General features: G+C 43.3%; 1 protein-coding gene across 1 annotated transcript in view; it reads right to left on the bottom strand.

The window, feature by feature from the left end:
- Positions 1 to 20753, bottom strand: part of GABRA5 (gamma-aminobutyric acid type A receptor subunit alpha5) — a 552901-nt gene that overhangs the window by 107029 nt on the left and 425119 nt on the right. Inside the window, exon 8 of the mRNA XM_086934182.1 lies at positions 16373 to 16525. Within this exon, the coding sequence (XP_086790308.1) occupies positions 16373 to 16525 (153 nt within the window). The remainder of the gene's footprint in view (positions 1 to 16372; positions 16526 to 20753) is intronic.

Raw genomic sequence — 20753 nt, 5'->3', positions numbered from 1 at the left:
AAATATCTGGGGCACCAGATAGAGAGAGGTGTCGGAAGGGTTACCTCTGAAAGAATCAGAAAAATTCAAAACATGAATCTACCGCAAACACAGAAAGAAATCAGAATGATACTTGGAGTTGTAGGTTACTGCAGGCAATGGATTGTGGGATTTGCAGTCCTAGCAAAACCTTTAATACAAATGACAAAGAAAAGAGCAAAAGACCCAGTAGAATGGGATGATGAAAACATGTAATCTTTTCTAAAGTTACGAGGTTGTCTGTGTTCAGCTCCAGCATTAGGGATGCCTGACTATACAAAAGAGTTTGCATTGTTTTGTGACACACGAGACAATTGTGCACTTTCAGTTCTGACTCAGACTCATGGTCTAATGAGACGACCTGTTGCATATTTTTCCTCTACTCTGGATCCAGTGGCAGCAGCATTGCCAGGATGTCTGAAAGCAGTAGCAGCAACTTGTACAAGTCTTGAGCAAAGTGAGTCCATTACCATGGGACATCCAGTAACAGTGTATGTCCCAAATGCAGTTGTGATTTTACTGACCAGGACTAAAACTCAGTATTTAACACCTAGTCGGCTGACTAAGTATGAACGAATTCTTGTAGGTGCAGAGAATGTGACAATTGTTAGATGTAATATTCTTAACCCAGCAACATTGTTACCTGAATCGCAATTTGCAGAAGTCAAAAATGAAATCGAACGTAATTGTATTGATCTTACAGAATATTGTAAAAAACTACGCCCAGACATAAGAGAAGAGCCACTAAGAAATTCAGAACATGAGCTATTTGTAGATGGTTCATGTATGTGACATGAGGAAGGAGGTTTGAGTGCTGCTTATGCAGTTTGCACTCTATGGGGTCCAGGTGAAGCATCATATTTACCTGGAGTTAAATCTGCACAGGTAGCAGAATTAATTGCATTGACAAAAGCTTGTAAATTTGGTAAAAAATCTGAAAGTGACTATTTTTACTGATAGCAAATATGGGTATGGAGTTGTGCATAATGTTGGCCAACTCTGGATGCAAAGAGAGTTTCTGACTTCATCAGGTACTCCAATTAAAAATGGAAATTTTGTGAAAGATTTACTAAAAGCAATTCAATTACCAGAAACAGTAAATGTGGTCAAGTGTGCTGCTCACCAATCTGGCAATGACAAAGTGACAGCAGGTAACCGATATGCTGACCACTTAGCTCAATATTGTGCCAAAAATAAAATGGCAATAAACACGAAAATTGAACCAAAAAGAAACAGCTGCCAACTTATGTTGCTTGAGAGAGTGAAAACGTGGGAAGAAGTGAAAGATTTCCAAAATGAGGCAGAGCAGCAAGAGAAGGAAGAATGGGCGAAAATAGGATGTCAAAGAAGGGCTGGAGATGGTGTCATTGTTTACCTTGATGGGGGCCCTGTGTTGCCAAACTGTATGCTTGCTCCTATGGCTAGGATGTATCATGGTGATTCTCATCTAGGGCGAGACGCTATGATGGGATTATTCAGACAAACTTGGTTCAATACAAAGTTCAGGATTGTTGCAGAGAGTCTTTGCCATAGGTGTTTGGAGTGCCAACAAATGAATACTGGGAAAAGAACTGTGGCATTGTCAGGCAAGATTGGAAAGGCAGAAGGTCCATTTATTCGACTTCAGATTGATTTCATTCAGTTACCCCCTTGCAGAGGAATGAAGTACTTTCTTGTCATTGTCTGCCTATTTTCAAAATGGGTGGAAGCTTACCCTACATGTAGGAATGATAGCATCACAAAAGCCAAACTATTACTTAGAGAGCTCATACCACGTTTCGGTTTTCCAGTAACGATTAAATCAGACCGAGGGAGACAATTCAATAATGATATGATTGGTCTAATCTGTTAAGCATTTAAAATTGAGCAAAAGCTGCACTGTGCATACCGCCCAGAGGCTTCTGGAGTGGTAGAACAACTGAATGGCACAATCAAATCAAGATTGGAAAAGATTTATGAATCAACTCGATTAGAATGGCTAGATGCTTTACCTCTTGTTTTGATGGGACTCAGAAGCATTCCAGACTGAAAAACAGGCTTGAGTCCTCATGAAATACTCATGGGAAGAGCAATGAGGCAGGCATGGGTGCCAGGACATAAGTTGATAAATATATCTGAGGACTTAGTACTTGAGTACTGCAAAGAACTGGCTGACTACGTGCGTTCGATCTTTCACCAGGTTGGAGAAGACGCTGCCACCAGGCAAACAACTCCAGCACACGATCTGATTCCAGGTGACTGGGTTGTAATAAAAAAACATACACGAGAATCTTGCCTAGCTTCAAGATGGGGAAAACCAACACAAGTGATATTGGTTACCACTACAGAAGTAAAATGTAAAGTAGTTGGATCCACGCAAGCCATACAAAAAAGTGGCTGAACCTGATGAAACTGAAGCTGAAGGTTATGCAACTGAGGGGTCTCGAGAAAGTGATTCTGAAGTAGTTGAGGATGAACAACCGAGCACCAGTCAGGATGAATGGATTCCAGTGATTGACATTCCTGCAGATGTTGTGAGAACCAGAAGCCAAACCTACTTAGATAGACAGGTGATAGTGAGGAGGAGTCAGGAATAGAAGAACGTACTCAGATTACACAAATCAAAGTCAAAAGTAATTCTGAGGAGGAACAGATAAGGAAAAATCAATATACTCAGATATTCCAAATACCTGTCACAGTTCCAGTGTCGGAGAAGGGACAGATAGGTAAAAGGGCGAAGGCTCAGGAAGAAGAAGAGCAAGAGATCGAGATACCTGAACAGGATCAGATAGATGTAGATAAATGTGTTCAGGAAGAAGAAAACAAACCAAATCAAAGTCAATTGCAGTACACACCTGAACAAGGCCTGATTAGCATCCAGGCAGAAGAAACAGAAGAAAGACCTGGACCAAGTCAGATAGATAGGGATACAGATAATGAAGATATGCAAATTATGCCACAACTGAATGAATTCAAAAGAACATTTAAAGAAAAACAAAGCATAGTGCCAGCTAAAAGACTCAGTAAAGGAGATAACTGGCCTGGTTTTGTTAAGAAACTAAAATTTTATCTTAAATCAATGAATGAAGAACCAGAGCAAGTAAACGGAATATCAAGTCAAACTGGGTTTTCTGCAGAACAACTAAAAAGAAAAACTCTGAGTGGACTTATGTCATCCTTGAAGATCATGAAAAATTGGAACTGAGCGATGAAGATGATGATGAATTAATTGATGAACTAACATACGAAGAAGTAAGACCAACTTGAAAATTTCACAGGTTGAAATTCTGTGAAAAAGTCTCAAAGAGGGGCTAAGTCCTCCTAATCGAAAAAATGGCTGATCATACTGTTAATGGTAAACTGAAAAGAAATTGCTTACAAATATGCTGTAGAATATGCACATGCAAAATTAGATACACAACGGAATATAGATAATGTTAGGCAGCAAAGAATAGTAGTAGAAGCATTAGATGAGGAAGGATTGCATTACGATAAAGTTAGAAATAGAACACATTTGAATGTATTCGCAAATCTATTAGTACACTATGTAGAGGAAATGGAAATAAGCGATAGCTACGTATGTATGAAGCTACCATTGTCTGTTGCGGAAGGCGTCACTTATCATCATTTGCCCCTGACTTATGGTATTTCGTGTAGTATTTTAGCTAGTTTATTTTACAAGGAAGGACCCTTACAATATTATTATTCGAATTTAGATGTGATTTTCTCTGAACTTCCTATTCATAGTAACCTGAATCCCGCACATAGTAAAGGTAATATAGCTTATTATATGCTAGAATATATTCTAACAATAGGTACAATAGATATAGCTGAAACAGACAAGAATAATTTAACATGCATTTTACATGAAGAAGAGAAGATATTTTTGAATTTAGTTGAGAAAAGGAGGGTGGATTTCCAAAGAAAAGCTACAGAACAGAAACTAAAGATTCCTTAATGGGCAGAAAATAAAGAATACACCTTGAATGGTAAAACTCATGCTGCTATGTTGCTGGACTTTGAAAAGAAAGGGAAACTCTGTCTCCACAGGGAGAGAACAAGTTATTATAACAATATATTAATTGGTTCTAGTGAATGTGAACACAATTATAAAGTAATTGGTGGTTGGGGTTTCAAAGATGGAACTGAACCGGTGTTTCCTGGAATGTATTATATATGTGGAAACAAAGCGTATTACAAATTACCTGATCATTGGTATGGGAGTTGCTATTTTGGAATAGTATTCCCAAAAGTATACCATATAAATAGAATCACTGGAAGTAATGAAGATACTAATGGACTAATACGTAGTAAAAGAGCTAGTATAGCAGAAATTGTAGGTGACATATTCAGTGGGAGTGGTTTTAAATACTCAAAGAATTTGCAAATTATAGACATTGGTATATTGTTTATCGACAGACACTGCTGGAAGTTTCTAAATGATTAATACAGAATTAGTTGCGGTAGGATCCATGGTTTTACAAAATCGAATTGCTCTTGATACAATGTTGGCAAAAGAGGGCGGAGTGTGCAGAATGCTGAAAGCGCAACATTGTTGCACTTACATACCTGACAAAAGTGTAGAACTGAAAGGGTATATAAGGAATATTACATATTTAGAAAAATAACTTAAACCAATGGGGGTTGATAGTGCATGGAAGAGACTAACAGATGGTCTTTTCTCTATAGGCAGTTGGTTTTCTAATGTAGGGAGAAATTTGGTAGGTAAAATACTGAGGCCAATGGTGGCAATAGCCTTAATGATTTTAGGGATAATAATTTGTTGCAGATGTCGTAAACATAAAAAGACATATGCAATAAATGAAAAGGGAAAGAAAAGAAATATCAATGAAATAGAATTAGAAGAATATAATAGACATTTATACGAAAAGGTGAAAGACCTCTATATGAAGAATGAAAAAAATATTAACAGGAAGTTTGAAGAAATTGACATGGGTGAAGTGTAAAAATTGGCATCTGTTTCATTAATTAGTGATGATATAAAATATCTTCAAAGAGGGGATTGATGGAACAAGGTTTCACACGTAAAGTGACTTTCTCATACTCAACCCTCTCTATAATAATATTATTGTGCTTACTAACATGTTTATTCTCATTAATATTGCATTACACTACATATTAGGCATCTAGGGGAAGTTTGCCAATGTGCTTATACTAACTATAATCCGCTTACACTAAAATGGCTGCTGCTACGCGGGATTTTCTACTGCGCATGCGTCTGTCATGCTCATGTGACATGCTTGGTGGGAAAACCTTTGCTTCTGCGCAATAGAACTAAGATGGCTGTTATGTGTCCTATGATTCACTAAGAGTGGACCTGCACATCACTTCTATCAGAGCAGAGAATAAAGCAAGAATGGAATGTAATTAGGAGATTGTTCAGAGAGGGCACTAGTGAGGACGTGGAAAGCAGCTGTAAAGAGATGATGAGCGAATTAAGGTTCTAATGGGGCAGTGACTGCAGAAGGAGAGAGTGCAAATCAAGCACTGGACAGTGGAGGGGACAGTACTAGCAATGCTGGTGTTTGCAAATCAATCCAAATCGAGCAGTGGGTTGGTCTCTCTCTGGACTGAGCAAACCGCAATGGAATAGAATGAGGAATGGAGTAATGTTTACTATCGCTTTGAAGATCTAGCGTTGGCTGATGATGACAGACGTGCAGGTTTGCATGGCTGTGCTTTCCAGTTCTGCCATTGATCAATCAATGATCAATAAATATATAGTTTATTAGATAATAAAAACCATAAGCATGTACAAAGCATGCAACCAACGTATTTTCAGGATAACAAATACAATATAAAAGTAAACTTTGTATGTCAATTTAGTCAAAAAAGACATTTCACAATTAAAACCCCATTTCTCTCCAAAAAAAGTAATAAGCCTAAATAAGTTAATATCCATAAAGTGTGTGGTGCTTGGTCGTGGTCACCCGACAGAGTATCCTCCAAAATCCTGGTCAAGCAGTAAGGAGCTATCTTTCTTCGCACACCGCTTTAACAACCAAACTCAGCTACTAAATTACATTACACTGGCTGGAAAAGGCACATAATATTCTATTCCTCATAGGATATAGCATGAAGGCTGAACAAGTTAATAGAAGTCCGAATTCAGATTTGATCTTCTAATGCCAACTTCCATATTTGCTGCAGGTTTAATAAGGACCACTCTCACCTGTCCCAATGTAAAAATTAAGGGGCAACATTGTAAATTTCAATTTAAGACGGGACAGGTAGTGCGGGCTGCTGGCTATGAGTGCACCTTTCTAAACTAAGAGGTATTGTTAGATTTGGGGTCTCTAGTTGGCACAGGTAGGTACTCGTGACAAATAGGGACCCACTCCTCTAGTCAGGACAAGGGGGATTACACTCCTAAAATAACCCCTGCTCACCCTCTAGGCTGTGTGGCGCGAGCAGTCAAGGCTTATTTCAGAGGCGTTGTAAGTTAAGTAGTTATGACCACATACAGTAACCTATTGACAACCCTACAAATGGACACCACACAGGTTTTAAATAAAAAATAAGTAGACTTTATATAGAGTTACCACAAGACCATAAACGACAAAAATACAAACTATTCAGTGCGACAACTACAGCAGCGACACCCTCCTTCTTCGGAGTTGAGACAGAAGCAGCAGCGACAGCGACACTCTTCCTCTTCATTGCGGCACGCTTCTCTCGGATGCAGTGCAGTGCAACAGTTCCAGCGGCGACACCCTCCTTCGGAGTTGCAAAAGCAGGCACAGCGACGGTGACACGCTTCTTCTCGTTGAGTCGTGCTTCCAGCTCCTTGCGACGCGCAGTTCCTCGGAAGGACCAAAACTGCAGCAGGCACTTCCAAAAGAACTCTGGGGAGCTGGGGGTGAAGTCTGTTGTCCCTGAGACTTCAGCAGGAGGCAAGCTCTTTTCCAAGCCTCTTTGCTGGGGCAGCTGTCGCGCTCAAACAAATCTTTAACATAACATAATATAAGTTGAAAGCAAAGTACACAAAGTTCCTTTCTCCTTCCTATGGCAGTAAGCAACCACTGCAGGCCAATCCACCAAGCAGCACTTTAACTTGGGAATAGTCTCTTCTCAGTTTCTTGAGGTTCCTCTCCTCAGTAAAGGTTTCTTCTTGTAGTCAAAAAGTGATCTAATTTCATGGGATCAGGGTCCTAATATTTTTATACCCCAAAATCATTTTTTCTCTGAGAGGAGAGAGGCCTTTGCACAGTCCATACCAGTTCTGAAGCACTCTGTTTACCAGACTTCTCCTTTCTTTTCACAGTGCATGGCAGGCATATCAGGCGCCCCACAGGAGGTGGAGCCTGCATTGTGGAAGGCAAGTGCAGTCCTGGAGCACTTTGTTTACATGACTCCTTCTCTTCTTTCAGTTTGCAGGGCAGAGACATCAGCCACTCCCAAGGGGTGGAGCCACCATTGTGGAAGGCAGGCTCAGCCCTATTTAAGGTTCAGGTGCAATTCCTCCCTCCCATCTAGATGCAGATCTCTCTATTCACCATTGGGTGACTCAGCCTGTCTCCTGGAATTCCCCAGCCCTGTCACTCTCAAAACCAGACATAGGAGTAGACAAACTAACAGAGGCAGGTTTGAATGGTCAGACAAGCAAATACCTACTTTCTAAAAGTGGTATTTGCAAACACAGAATATCAAAATAAACTTTACTAAAAGATGTATTTTATTATTCTGAGTTCAGGCATACTAAACTCGAATCTCTACCATGTTGTCTGAGACAGTTAGGATTATAAGATGTAACAATTCTAAAAGCCCATTCTGGTCTATGGTGAACAGGTAGTCTTGCAATAGTGAAAAACGAAAATGGCTGTAATTCACTATTAGGACATGCCACACACATCAGGGTTTGTCCTACCTTATACTTACAATGCACCCTGCCCTTGTGCCTACCATAGGGGTGACTTATATGAAGAAAAGAGAAGGTTTAGGAACTGGGAAGTGGGTGCACTTGCCCAGTCAGCATGACAGTACCAGAATGCACGTAGGCTCTGCAAGGGCAGACCTTAGACACATTTTTACAAGGCTGCTTCTGTGGGTGGCACAACCAGTGCTGCAGCCCATCCAGCAGCATTTGGATTACACGCCCTGGCACACTCAGTGCACTAGACTATGGTCTGAGAAGTAAACCAAAATAGCCAAACAAGGAATCACTAATCCATACATCAATTTACAGCAGGAAGCACTTACACTGTGGCACTGAATTGCAGTGGTACAGTGCCCAAAGCATCGAATACCAGCAAAAACACATGAGGCAACAGCAAAAAATGGAAGGGAGACCCACGCCAATGGTGCCAATGGTGCAAGGTCTAATACGTGTCCCCTCCAGCTAAAAAGTGGGGAGAACTACCCTAACTCCTGGGAGTTCTCTTCACTAAGGCAGACAAATCTGGACAGACCATCAGCGTTGGCATGTTCTGTACCAGGGCGGTGTTCCACCGTAAAGAGAATACCCTTTAGGGAAATAGACCACCTCAACAACTTTGGATTCGCACCCCTCATCTGCATCAACCATCTGAAGGGCCTGTGGTCTGTCTGAACCCGGAAGGGAGTCCCAAACAGGTATGGGCTCAGCTTCTTCAGTGCCTAGACCACAGCAAATGCCTCACGCTCAATAGCACTCCACCTCTGTTCCCGTGGAAGTAACCTTCTACTGATAAAGGCTAAAGGTTGATCTAGGCCCTCCTCACTTATCTGTGACAGAATAGCCCCCACACCATGCTCTGAAGCGCCTGTTTGAACGATAAACTCTCTTGAGAAGTTGGGTGCCAGGAGCACGGGCACCGTGCACATGGCAGCTTTCAGGGCCTCAAAAGCTTTCTGACAGGTGTCAGTCCAGATCACCTTCTTGGGCTGCTTCCTGGAAGTCACCTTTGTCAAGGGTGCAACAATGTTGCCATACCCCTTGACAAACCTACTGTAGTACCCTGTGAGACCTCGGAAGGCTCTCACCGCTGTCTGGGTTTTGGGTGGCTCCTAAGCCAGGATGGTTTCAATCTTGGGTTGTAGGGGCGCCACATGGCCACTCCCAACTTGGTGTCCCAAGTACACCACAGAACCCTGCCCAATCTAGCACTTACTTGCCTTGATCGTGAGGCCTGCTTTCTGCAGCGCCATCAACACTTCCCAGAGGTGGAGCAGATGTTCCTCCCAACTGGCACTAAACACTGCGATGTCATCCAGGTAGGCGGCACTAAATTCCTCCAGTCCAACCAACACCTGGTTGACCAACCACTGAAAGGTGGCAAGGCTATAAAACAGAACTGGAAATGCCCATCTGGTGTGGAGAAGGCTGACTTCTCCTTTGCCCCATCAGTCAAGGTGATCTGCCAGAACCCAGATGTTAAATCAAATGTGCGGAGGTACCGTGCAGCCCCTAGCCGATCAATGAGCTCATCAGCTCTGAGAATGGGGTGCGCATCAGTCTTTGTGACTGAATTGAGCCCTCTGTAGTCCACACAGAACCGGAGCTTGGGTGTGGCTCCTGGCGCTGCAGCCTTCGGGACCAAGACCACTGGGCTGACCCAAGGACTGCTAGATTACTCAATCACCCCAAGTGCAAGCATCTTTGAGACCTCTTCTTTAATGCAAGCCCTTACCCTGTCAGTTAGCCTGTAAGACTTGTGCTTCACAAGTAAGCTGTCTCCTGTGTCCACATCATGGACGCACAAATCTGTGACACCAGGAACCAGGAAGAACAGATCAGAAACTGTCCCAGCAACTGGCGGCAGTCATTCTGTTGCTCAGGGGTCAGGGTGAAAGAGAGGTTAACACCATCCACTGACCCATCTTGCTCTGAGGCTGACAGGAGTTCAGGAAGAGGCTCAGTCTCCTCTTCCATCCCAGCATCTGTTGCCAAGAGCATGCCCACTTCAGACCTCTCTAAGTGGGGCTTAAGGGGGTTGAAATGAAGACCCTCAATGGGTTCCTAGAAGACCACAAGTCCACCAAGTAGGTAACTGGACTCTTGCCCTCCACAACCTCAAATGGTCCGGTCCACTTATCCTGGAGCGCGCAAGGCTCCACTGGGGCCATGACCTACACTTTCTGGCCAGCTTGAAGCTCTACCAGAGTGGCATTCTGGTCATACCAGCGCTTCATCTCCTCCTGGCTGGCTTCCTGATTCGCCTCAGCGAGTTGCCTGAAACGCCTAGTCTGGTTCCTGAAGGCCAGCATGTAGCTATATACATCCTGGGGAGATTTCCAGGGAGATTGATCCCAGCATTCTTTAACCAAACTCAGAGGTCCTCTGACTGGGTGTCCATAGAGAAGCTGAAAGGGACTGAACCCTAGAGATTTCTGTGGCATCTTACGGTATGCAAAGAGCAGGCACGTTAATAGGACGTCCCACTTACGCCTCATGAGTTCCTCAAGACCCATTATCATGCCCTTCGGGGTCCGGTTGAACCTTTCAACCAGCCCATTTCCTTGAGGAGGGTAAGGAGTGGTGAACTTGTAAGCTACCCCACACTCCTGAACAGGAACTTCATATACTCGGAAATGAAGTTGGTTCCCCGGTCAGACACTACCTCACGAGGGAATCCGATTCGTGAAAAAATTCCCATCAGTGCTCGTCCCACCACGGGGGCGGACACTGTCATCAGAGGTATGAGTTCCGGGTACCAGGTGGCATGGTCCACCAAGATCAGGATGAACCTGTTGCCCATGGCTGTCTTGGGATCCTGTGGCCCCACAATATCAACCCTCACTCGCTCGAAGGGGGTACTGACCACATGGAATAGCTGGAGAGGAGCCTTGTGCTTCCTCCCACTCTTTCCACTTGCCTGACAAGTCCGACAAGTCCTGCAATGAGTATCAGAACTCTTGCCCATTTGGGGCCAATGAAAGTTGGTGACAAGCCTTTCAAAGGTCTTGTTCTGCCCCAAATGTCCTGTTAATGGTACATCATGAGCCAGCCCCAGTAGGAAGGCTGTGAACTTTTGGGGTACCACCTGCACATAGGCTGACCCAGGTTCAGCAACCTTAGGCTCACTATACAGGAGACCATTTTCCCAGTAAATCAAGTGTGACCCTGACGGATCACCTGCTGCCTGGCTTGCAGCCTGTTGCCGCAAGCCCACAAGAGAAGGGCACTCTCTCTTCTCCTTGCAAAAGTCTTCCCTGGAGGGGCCTCCTTCTTGCTGCCAATCGGTCAGCTCAGGCAGGTCCCTCAGTTTAGCTACTTGCTCCCTGGTAGGCTCCAGGGCAACCCCCTCAGGGTCTACCACCTCCTGGGCTGTGGGAACTTCGGGGGCCAGTTTCCCGCACCCCTCACCACTTCTCTCTTCGGCAGGGTCCTGGGCCTCCCTCTTAGACTCCAGGTCCTCTTGAGAACCCCTACTGGCTGACATTGACCGGGTGGTCAGGCAGGCCCAGTCAGGCAGTCCAACCATCTTCAAGTGAGTTGTCTTCTCCACCTTTTCCCAAGGGGAGCTCTCCAAATAATTGCTAACAAACAGTCAACAGGCATGGCTGGCCTCACAGCTACCTGAAGAGTACCAGAGACCACCCCGCCACTCAAAGGTAACCTGAGCCATTGGACAATGACTCTCTGTGTTGTCTGTGTTAACAACTTGGGAAAATGCATGAGGTAAAATCTGCTCTTGAGACACCAGGTGACACCTGACAGCTGTCACACTGGCTTCTGTATCTCTAAGAGCCTCCACCTTTTGGCTATTGACGGTCACTAGCTGCCCATTTTTCCTAATGTTCCTGGGCAGCTGAGCCTCTAAGACCATCTCACTGTCTCCTGAGGAGACTGAGATCATCTGAGCGGGACCCCCCCACCGTGTACATCAATCTCCTCCCCCAAGGCTACACTAGCCATCTGCCGGGGCGGAGCTCCAGTGGGTGCTTGTTTATGAAATAGGCAACACCTGGTATCATTCGCCTTATGACCCAGGTCACCACACTTGTAACATTTCAGGGGCCCCTGGGGAACAGGACTACCTTCCGGGCCCCTTGTTTTCTCTTAGGGGAGGCTGGGAACCTTTCACGGGTTTCCCTTGGGGACTACTTTGGGGCCCTTTGCGTAAATCCTTCTGTTTACCCTTGTCCCCCCACTCTTCTGCTGGGGACCCTTTCCACCTTTGGCTGAGTCTACCATGCAACTCTTGTGGACCCTGGTACTGACCCAGCGGTCCGCCTCCTCAGCAAGCTTCCTAGGGTTAGTCAGCTTGCTATCTATTATATGCTGGCGAAGCTCTGGAAAACAATTATCAGACAAGTGCTCCCATGCAATCAAAGAGACCTTGAAAATCATTAACCCTGCTGCCCTTTACCCAATCATCCAATGCTCTGCAAAAGAAAGTGACATATTCAACCCAAGTACTGTTTTCTAACTTTTTGCATTTCCTGAACATCTTCCTATAGAGCTCAGGTGTCAAACTATATCTAGACACCGATGCTTCTTTCATGTGGCTGTATGAATTGTGGACCTCAGAAAGCAAGTCTAACAATGTATCCCGCCACTCACTAAGGAACCTTCCCCACAACCCCGCTCCCCAATCTCTCTCAGGGACCTGGTGGGAAGACACGGCTACCTCATAGGTTCTGAACCACTGACCAATATCTCATTTTTGTAAAACTCTTTCACCACACCCTTGGGAAAATACACTCTACTTTCTGTATGTACTGATGGCATGCTGCTTCAAGAGGGAGTAACTTCCAAACTTTTAGCGTTTAACTCCAACTCCCTCAAAACTTTTTCGTGCTCAAACTGTATTTTCTTTTCCTCAAGATCTAACCTTCTATTTTCTATTTCTAGCTGCCTATTCACCTTGGACTTGGTCATCTCCATTTCATGCCTTCTTGATCTTTCTCTGTCCTCCAACTTCTCTGGAGGCAGACTTTTGTTAGAGCCAATGGTACCTGCAGGGGAAGGTGCCTTCCTTCCTCTTGAGCCCAATGGCTCTTCCTGTACTTCTGCCAAGTCATCCTCCTCAATCTCAGGAGTTTTCCTTGCTTCTACGCAGGTCCTCAGCGCCTTGTAGAGTTCTTCTTTCTTGGTGCACCCAACAGTGGAAACCTTGAATTTCTTGCAAAAGTACTTCATTCACAATCAATAAAAGCTATGTGTTCTGTATCCCCATTGATAACTGAATCAGGCATCTTTCAAAAATAGAACCAAAAATCCAAAAAGGAATCTACCCAAAAAGCATGCGGTATCGTTATGGTCTGCACTCACTAAGTAGTGTTCACCCGTCACTGCACATGAGTCACAAATGCAAATCCAGAATCCTTGCCGCTGATGCTTCCAATGTTTGATTTGGGGGTCTCTAGTTGGCACAGGTAGGTACTTGTGACAAATAGGGACCCTCTCCTCTAGTCGGGACAAGGGGGATTACACTCCTAAAATAACCCCTGCTCACACTCTAGGCTGCGTGGCGCGAGCTGTCAAGGCTTATTTCAGAGGCGTTGTAAGTTAAGCAGTTGTGACCCCATACAGTAACCCAGTGACAACACTACAAATGGACACCACACAGGTTTTATATAAAAAATAAGAAGACTTTATATAGAGTTATCACAAGACCATAAACGACAAAAATACACACTATGATTATTTTAAGATGGTAGATTTAAGCTTAGTTCAGTTCATTGATGCGACAATGTACCTTAAATTGCGTTGCGCTTCTACGACAAGCAATGTTGCAGCGATGGGAAATGTGGCAAAGTTCAGATACAAAGAAATAAAGACGTGAAGAACTTCCAGATGTGGCACTCTTTTCTGGGATGCGAGAAGTCCTCGGTTCGTTGCATGGACTGCAGCAGCGACACCCTTACGATGCGACTGCAACAGCTCTAGCGGCGACGCTCTTCTCCACGATGCTTGAAGCTTCCGCTCAATGCCACAACTACAGAGGCGACATCCAAAATGCGATGGCAGCAGCTCCGACGGCAGCGCGCTTCTCGGGGATGCGAGGTGCTCTTGGTAGATGCGGTGCAGTGCGACTGTTCCAGCTTCAGTGTTGCGACTGCAGGCACAGCAAAGGTGACACGCTCCGACCTCGTTGCGAGATTCTTCTACTGATGTGGGGCAGTAAGACAACTACAGCGGCGACACCCTCCTTCTTTGGAGTTGCGACGGCAGCAGCAGCGACGGCAACATGCTTCCGCTTTGTTGCGGCACGCTTCTCTTCGATGCGGTGCAGTGCGGCAGTTCCAGGGGAAACACCCTCCTTCAGAGTTGCGACGGCAGGCACAGCGACTGCGACACGCTTCTTCTCGTTGAGTCACGCTTCCAGCTCCTTGCGACACGCAGTTCTTCAGAAGGTCCAAAACAGCAGCAGATACTTCCAAAAGAACTCTGGGGAGCTGGGGGGGGTGAAGTCTGTTGTCCCTGAGACAGCAGGAGTCAAGCTCTTTTCCAAGCCCTTGGAGATCCTTCACAAGTTGAAAGCAAAGTACACAAAGTTGCTTTCTCCTTCCTTTGGCAGTAAGGCAACCACTGCAGGCCAATCCCCCAAGCAACACTTCGACTTGGGAATAGTCTTTTCTCAGTTTCTTCAGGTTCCTCTCCTCAGTAAAGGTTTCTTCTTGTAGTCCAAACGTGATCTAATTTCATGGGATCAGGGCCCTAATATTTATACCCCAAAATCTTTTGTTCTCTGAGGGGAGAGGGGCCTTTGCCCAATCCAAAAACCAGCTCTGAAGCACTCTATTTACCAGACGTCTCCTTTCTTTTCACAGTGCAGGGCAGGCACATCAGACGCCAGCATTGTGGAAGGCAAGTACAGTCCTGGAGCACTTTGTTTACACGACTCCTTCTCTTCTTTCAGTGTGCAGGGCAGAGACATCAGCCGCTCCCCAGGGGGTGAAGCCAGCATTGTGGAAGGCAGGCACAGACCTATTCAAGGTTCAGGTGCAACTCCTCCCTCCCATCTAGATGCAGATCTCTCTATTCACCACTGGGTGACTCGACCTGTCTCCTGGAATTCCCCAGCCCTGTCACTCTCAAAAGCAGACACAGCAATACACAAACTAGCAGAGGTAGGTTTGAATGGTCAGACAAGCAAATACCTACTTTCTAAAAGTGGTATTTGCAAACACAGAATATTAAAATTAACTTCACTAAAATATGTATTTTATTATTCTGAGTTCAGGCATACTAAACTCGAATTTCCACCATGTTCTCTGAGACAGTTAGGATTATAAGATGTAACAATTCTAACAGCCCATTCTGGCCTATGGAGAACAGATAGCCTTGCAATAGTGAAAAACGAAAATGGCTGTAATTCACTATTAGGACATGCCACACACACCAGGGCTTGTTCTTCCTTATACTTACAATGCACCCTGCCCTTGGGCCTACCATTGGGGTGGCTGATATGAAGAAAAGGGAAGGTTTAGGGACTGGGAAGTGGGTGCACTTGCCCAGTCAGCATGACCGTGTCAGACTGCATACAGGCTCTGCAATGGCAGACCTTAGACACATTTTACAGGGCTGCTTCTGTGGGTGGCACAACCAGTGCTGCAGGCCCACCAGCAGCATTTGGATTACAGGCCCTGGCACACTCAGTGCACTAGCCTAGGGTCTGACAAGTAAATCAAATTAGCCAAACATGGAATCACTAATCCATGCATCCATTTACAACAGGGAGTACTTCCACTGTGGCACTGAATAGCAGTGGTACAGTGCCCAAAGCATCTAATACCAGAAAAAACAGATGAGGCAACAGCAAAAAATGGAAGGGAGACCCATGCCAATGTGCCAGGTCTAACAGGTATGTTTTAGTTTGTGGGGTTACGAATCCTGCTCCACATATTCCATGTAATGAAAAGAATAACTTGTGCTCTACAATTAAATTACAATATGTTGTTCATTAATTATTTTCAGACCTCTCAGTTCCAGTCTGGTGTTGCATTATGAAGGTGTACTAGAGACAGAAGCTATGAGTAAAATAACACATTATTTTTACCAAAGCATATATGGCTGAACACTAATCATCAGCTGCCAGGCCAGAAGAGATGTCAAAAGTCCAAAGGTCCAAAATAAAAAATATATATATATGCATAAAACTATGTGAAATGCTCACTGTTTGCCATTTTTAGATGCATCCTTTCAAGACTAAATCAATATCTATTTAAAAATATTCTGAGATGTTTATCTTTTTTCTTTAATTCTGTACACAATTCCTTTATTTTCATATGTAATCACCGTTCATAGTTTTTGCAATGGCATATTTCTGAGGACCTTGAATACTTTTAAATAGCTTTGAAATGTAAAAGGAAAAATGCAGACATATTACAGGATAGATGTTAGTGTAACATAGAAGGCACAGACTTTAGGGATGCACTCAAAAAGCTTGCAGTAAATATTAGCATTTAAAAAATGATAAAACCTTACCAAATACTGTCCTAGCAGGAACAGATTCTCTGTTTAACCAGAAAGACACCTGTGATAAGATCACGGTCATAATACAGGGTAGATATGTTTGAATGACGAAATAGCCAATCTTTCTTTTCAGGTGGAAGTGTGCAGTCATCACTGTGTATTGACCTACAGAATAAAAAATATTTTTTGATCCGCACTATAATAACATGGTTATGACTAGCAAGGAGACATTTAGTAACTCAGCGAAATATAAAGCAGTATGTAAACAGCTTGTTTTTTGTTTCAGAAATTTGCATGCAATAAAACAACACAGACACTAATGTGATGCATATTTGATTAGTAAAACAAAATTAATTTCCTACCACTCTATAAAATATGCAATAGTTTTCAATCACACTTTGTCAATGTTAAGAATTATCGTTGATCTGAAGCGTAATCTCATGATGTTAACAGATATTTGTCTTCATGAAGCACTGCAATCCATCATGGGTCTACTTCTTCTTCTACCGTTTTACTCCAAATGATATCTCAGCACAGTGGGAAAAATTGGTAGCGGAATTGCAATTATCTACACTACCTCTGTACCCTGCCAGTGAGTGACTTGTGACTCTCTTCTTACTTTTCAATATATCATAATAGACCTTGAGCTCATCACCTCCAAATCGATCAGAATACACATTATTTACAACCCCCTTGGTTACAGCAACTCCTTTATTGAGCGACGCATGAAGCATACTACCTCCCAAGTCACACTATCCAACCACAAACACGGTTCTGTTGGAGATTTCACTTTACATGGGTGAAATGTTAATGATTGTACATTCTCCTATTTTTCCTTCTTACTACAGGAAAATAGCGTGTCCCAGCATTCCCTAAACCTATCCACATAAAAGAGGCCTTGCTAAATATTGTTAGTTCCTGAGAAGACATCATCTTAGCAGAAGGTCCCATCATAGTACACATGTCCGATCATCACAAAATGTCCTCTACTAAACAATCCAAGAATTCTGTAAAAAATGAATCAAGACCTAAGGATTCTTCACACCAATGTGAGCTAACCTCAAGATGGGCCTTGAACCTTTCTTTGCTATCTACTGATGTAGATGTGAATGTTGTTAACAACTTATTTGATGATACTTCATCTGGGTACAACAACTTTATTCTTACCCTTATAGAAAAGAATCAAAAACAAGCGATCTGCAGTCTGAGTCACTAAGCAATCCAACAAAAGAAGCTGCTCAGACATTCAGAAAAATCTTGGTCAACTCAATTTTTGGTAATGGAAAAGTCACCATCTTCTCGATCTTAGACAACGGGAGTCGCCATCTTTCCCTATTTATGTAGACTCATTGTCATGTCTGCCATTTGATTCAGATATCATCTGACTCTATCTTTCAAAGAACTATAAAAGCTTCAAGTCATTACACTAATTACCTAGATGCAACACTTGATGCAACATTTGTCCGGGTCAAATATCTACTTGTTTCCATGTCAAGGTTACATAGGAACACACACAAACATATAACCAAAATAGTGTAGTCTGTATTGACAACGTTTACCTTATGTGCTTATATGGAAACATCTGGGACACACAAAACATCTGGGACACACACTTTGGTGCATTTAATCCATGTCAGACATTCCTTAACTTATGTGAGAAATTCTAATCTCTAATAAGATTTAATATATAAGGTCTACCACCAGACCACTTGTTAGGAAAGGTCATTTCCCAAAATTCTGCCAGAGATGGTCATTCTTTCTGTTAGCACACTTCACACCTCAGAGATGATACATCTGGCCTTTTTTACTGTGCTGTACTACGCTTTTGCTGATTTAGATACTCTGGGCACTTTATCACTGCTGATAAGTGCTAAAATGCAAGTGCTCACTGTGTAAATTCTGATTCTGTTTGTTTATTCATGATTGATATATTTGATTTCCTGGTAAGTCCCTAGTAAAGTGCACTATGTGTACCCAGGGACTGTAAATCAAAGGCTACTAGTGGGCCTGCAACATCATAGTAGACATGTCCGATCATCACAAAATGTCCTCTACTAAATCTACGGAACAATCCAAGGATTTTATAAAAAATGAATCAAGACCTAAGGATTCTTCACACCAATGTAAGCTAATCTCAAGATTGGCCTTGAACCTTTCTTTGCTATCTACTGATTTAGATGTGAATGTTGCTAACAACTTATTTGATGATACTTCATCTGGGTACAACAACTTTATTCTTACCCCTATAGAAAAGAATCAAAAACAAGCAATCTGCAGTCTGAGTCACTAAAGAACCCAACAAAAAAGTTGCTCAGACAATTAGAATATTCTTGGTGCCTTAAACCCTCCAAAGACAATCCATATGACTAGGCAGCTAGAAGATCATGTAGAATCAAAATCCTCATTAATCAAAAATAGATGTGAAGAATTGATACATTTCTTCAATGCCTATGTCAAGGGTACTGAAGAATCCTTTTATTTCCTGTTGAGATCTTTACCCCATACTGTATAAGTAAAATACCTTTAGGAAAGTGGGTTATTAGTAGGTGAGGGCATTCACATGCAGCTAGTAATAATACCACAATCCCCAATAGGCCCAGTCAAGTCTCAATAAATTAATCCTGCCCAACCCTTGGTAGCTTGGCAAATGAGCAGTCAGGCATAATGTAGCAGACAGACATGTGTAAAACATTTAATACCACCAAAACAGTACACTGCAAAACAAAAATGCAAAGCCAATTTATAAAAAATAGGACATATTGTTATCCTTAAAATGAGACCAAAATAACAAAATTCCAATGTAGAGAACCTGAGATATGAATTTCTAAAGATTTAGGTAAAAGTAGCACCAAAGGACGTAAAGCGTCAACTGAGGGTGTCTGACAATGCTGGCCTCGGACAAAGTCACAATTTCAGGCCAATTGTAATGGTCTGCACAGCTTTGCTAGGCTTTAAGTCAATGGTGTCAGTTCTGAGGACCTTCGAGGCTTCACGCTGACTTACATCAGTTCTGTTGAAGCTGTGCTGCGAGGCTTTGCATCAATTCGTGTCAGTCTTGTTAGAGCTGAGCAGCAACGTTTTGCGAGGTTATGAGAGGCTTCACCCCACGTCAGTTATGATGAGGCTGCCAGCTGTTTCTGGGTTCCTTTTGGGAGACAATCATCTTCTAGCCCTGGCCAAGGGCTCACATGCTCTGATTTGCCACTTGGGGGCAAGCCTCAATCTCCCACAATGCACTTGTGCAGTACAGCACAAAAAGTCCAGTCACAACTGGTCTGATGGGGAGTCCTCTCTTTGGGTTGGCAGGTTTCTTCTTCAGCTTTTTTGTACCTGTTGCTGGTAAAAGGGTGCACTAATTTCCTTTTGAAGTCAGGCACAGTCCTTTCATTGTGGACTCTTGTGAGTTTAGCAGCTGCAAACTTTAAGACTGCAATCCTCTTGTTGGTGCAGTCCAGGGCTCCAGCAGGCAAGTCCTCCTTCTCTTCATCTTTTCCAGGCAGTGATCTGGTGAGCTCTGCAGACCTACCTATTTTTCCCTAATTTCTGGGCTTGAGGAAGAGAGGCACCCTAACCAATAGGAACTAATCTTTCTCCCTCTAGTATAACTTTCTGTGAAGTGTGGCAAAGTTCTAGCCCATAATGGAACATCCTCCCAAACAATCAGAATGGAGAAAATCTCTCTTAGGAGTGTGTGTCTGTAGAACTCAACCCAAAGATGTTGGTAGCAACTGACTACATTCCTCTTCCAACCCCTCCCCTAATATAATTAGCTGGGCTCCCATCTTGTTAGAGATCACAGAAGTGGGAGTGGACTGGGTCCTGAGACATCTATTTTCCATAGAAGCTCCTGTCTTTGAATTCCAGCTTCTTTCCCCAGCTTTCATCCTCTCCCTGGCTTCTTCAGGAAGGAGATCTCCTGCACCAAATGGCTGTAATGTTGCAGCCACAGTCCTCTTCACACCTACTCAGGGAGTTCCATGGCTCAGGGACTCAAAGACTTACCAATCAGCAGTGGCTCCTACAGGGCTTCTTTAGGTAGCTTCAGGATATTAAGTTCTTAAACTCCTTCCCTGTAATAGTTATATTGAGTTTGACCGTGGCAAGTTGTTGGATTTAATGTAACTATTAATTTGATACTTTGAATGATGTAGCTAGCTATCTCCAATCCAAAATCAGACTTCATTAAATGTAATAAAGTCCTCCTGACATAAAGTCCCTAAGGTCAGACTCAATTTTATGTAGGGCCCAACTCAATTTTTGATAATGGAAGTCACCATCTTCTCGATCTTAGACAACGGGAGTCGCCATCTTTCCCTATTTATGCAGACTCATTGTCATGTCTGCTATTTGATTCAGATATCATCTGACTCTATCTTTCAAAGAATTATAAAAG

The sequence above is a fragment of the Lissotriton vulgaris genome, chromosome 8 (genome assembly GCF_964263255.1).
Source record: "Lissotriton vulgaris chromosome 8, aLisVul1.2, whole genome shotgun sequence".
Taxonomy (NCBI): domain Eukaryota; kingdom Metazoa; phylum Chordata; class Amphibia; order Caudata; family Salamandridae; genus Lissotriton; species Lissotriton vulgaris.
The sequence above is the reverse complement of the archived record's forward strand: the minus strand, read 5'-3'. Positions and strand labels throughout refer to the sequence as shown.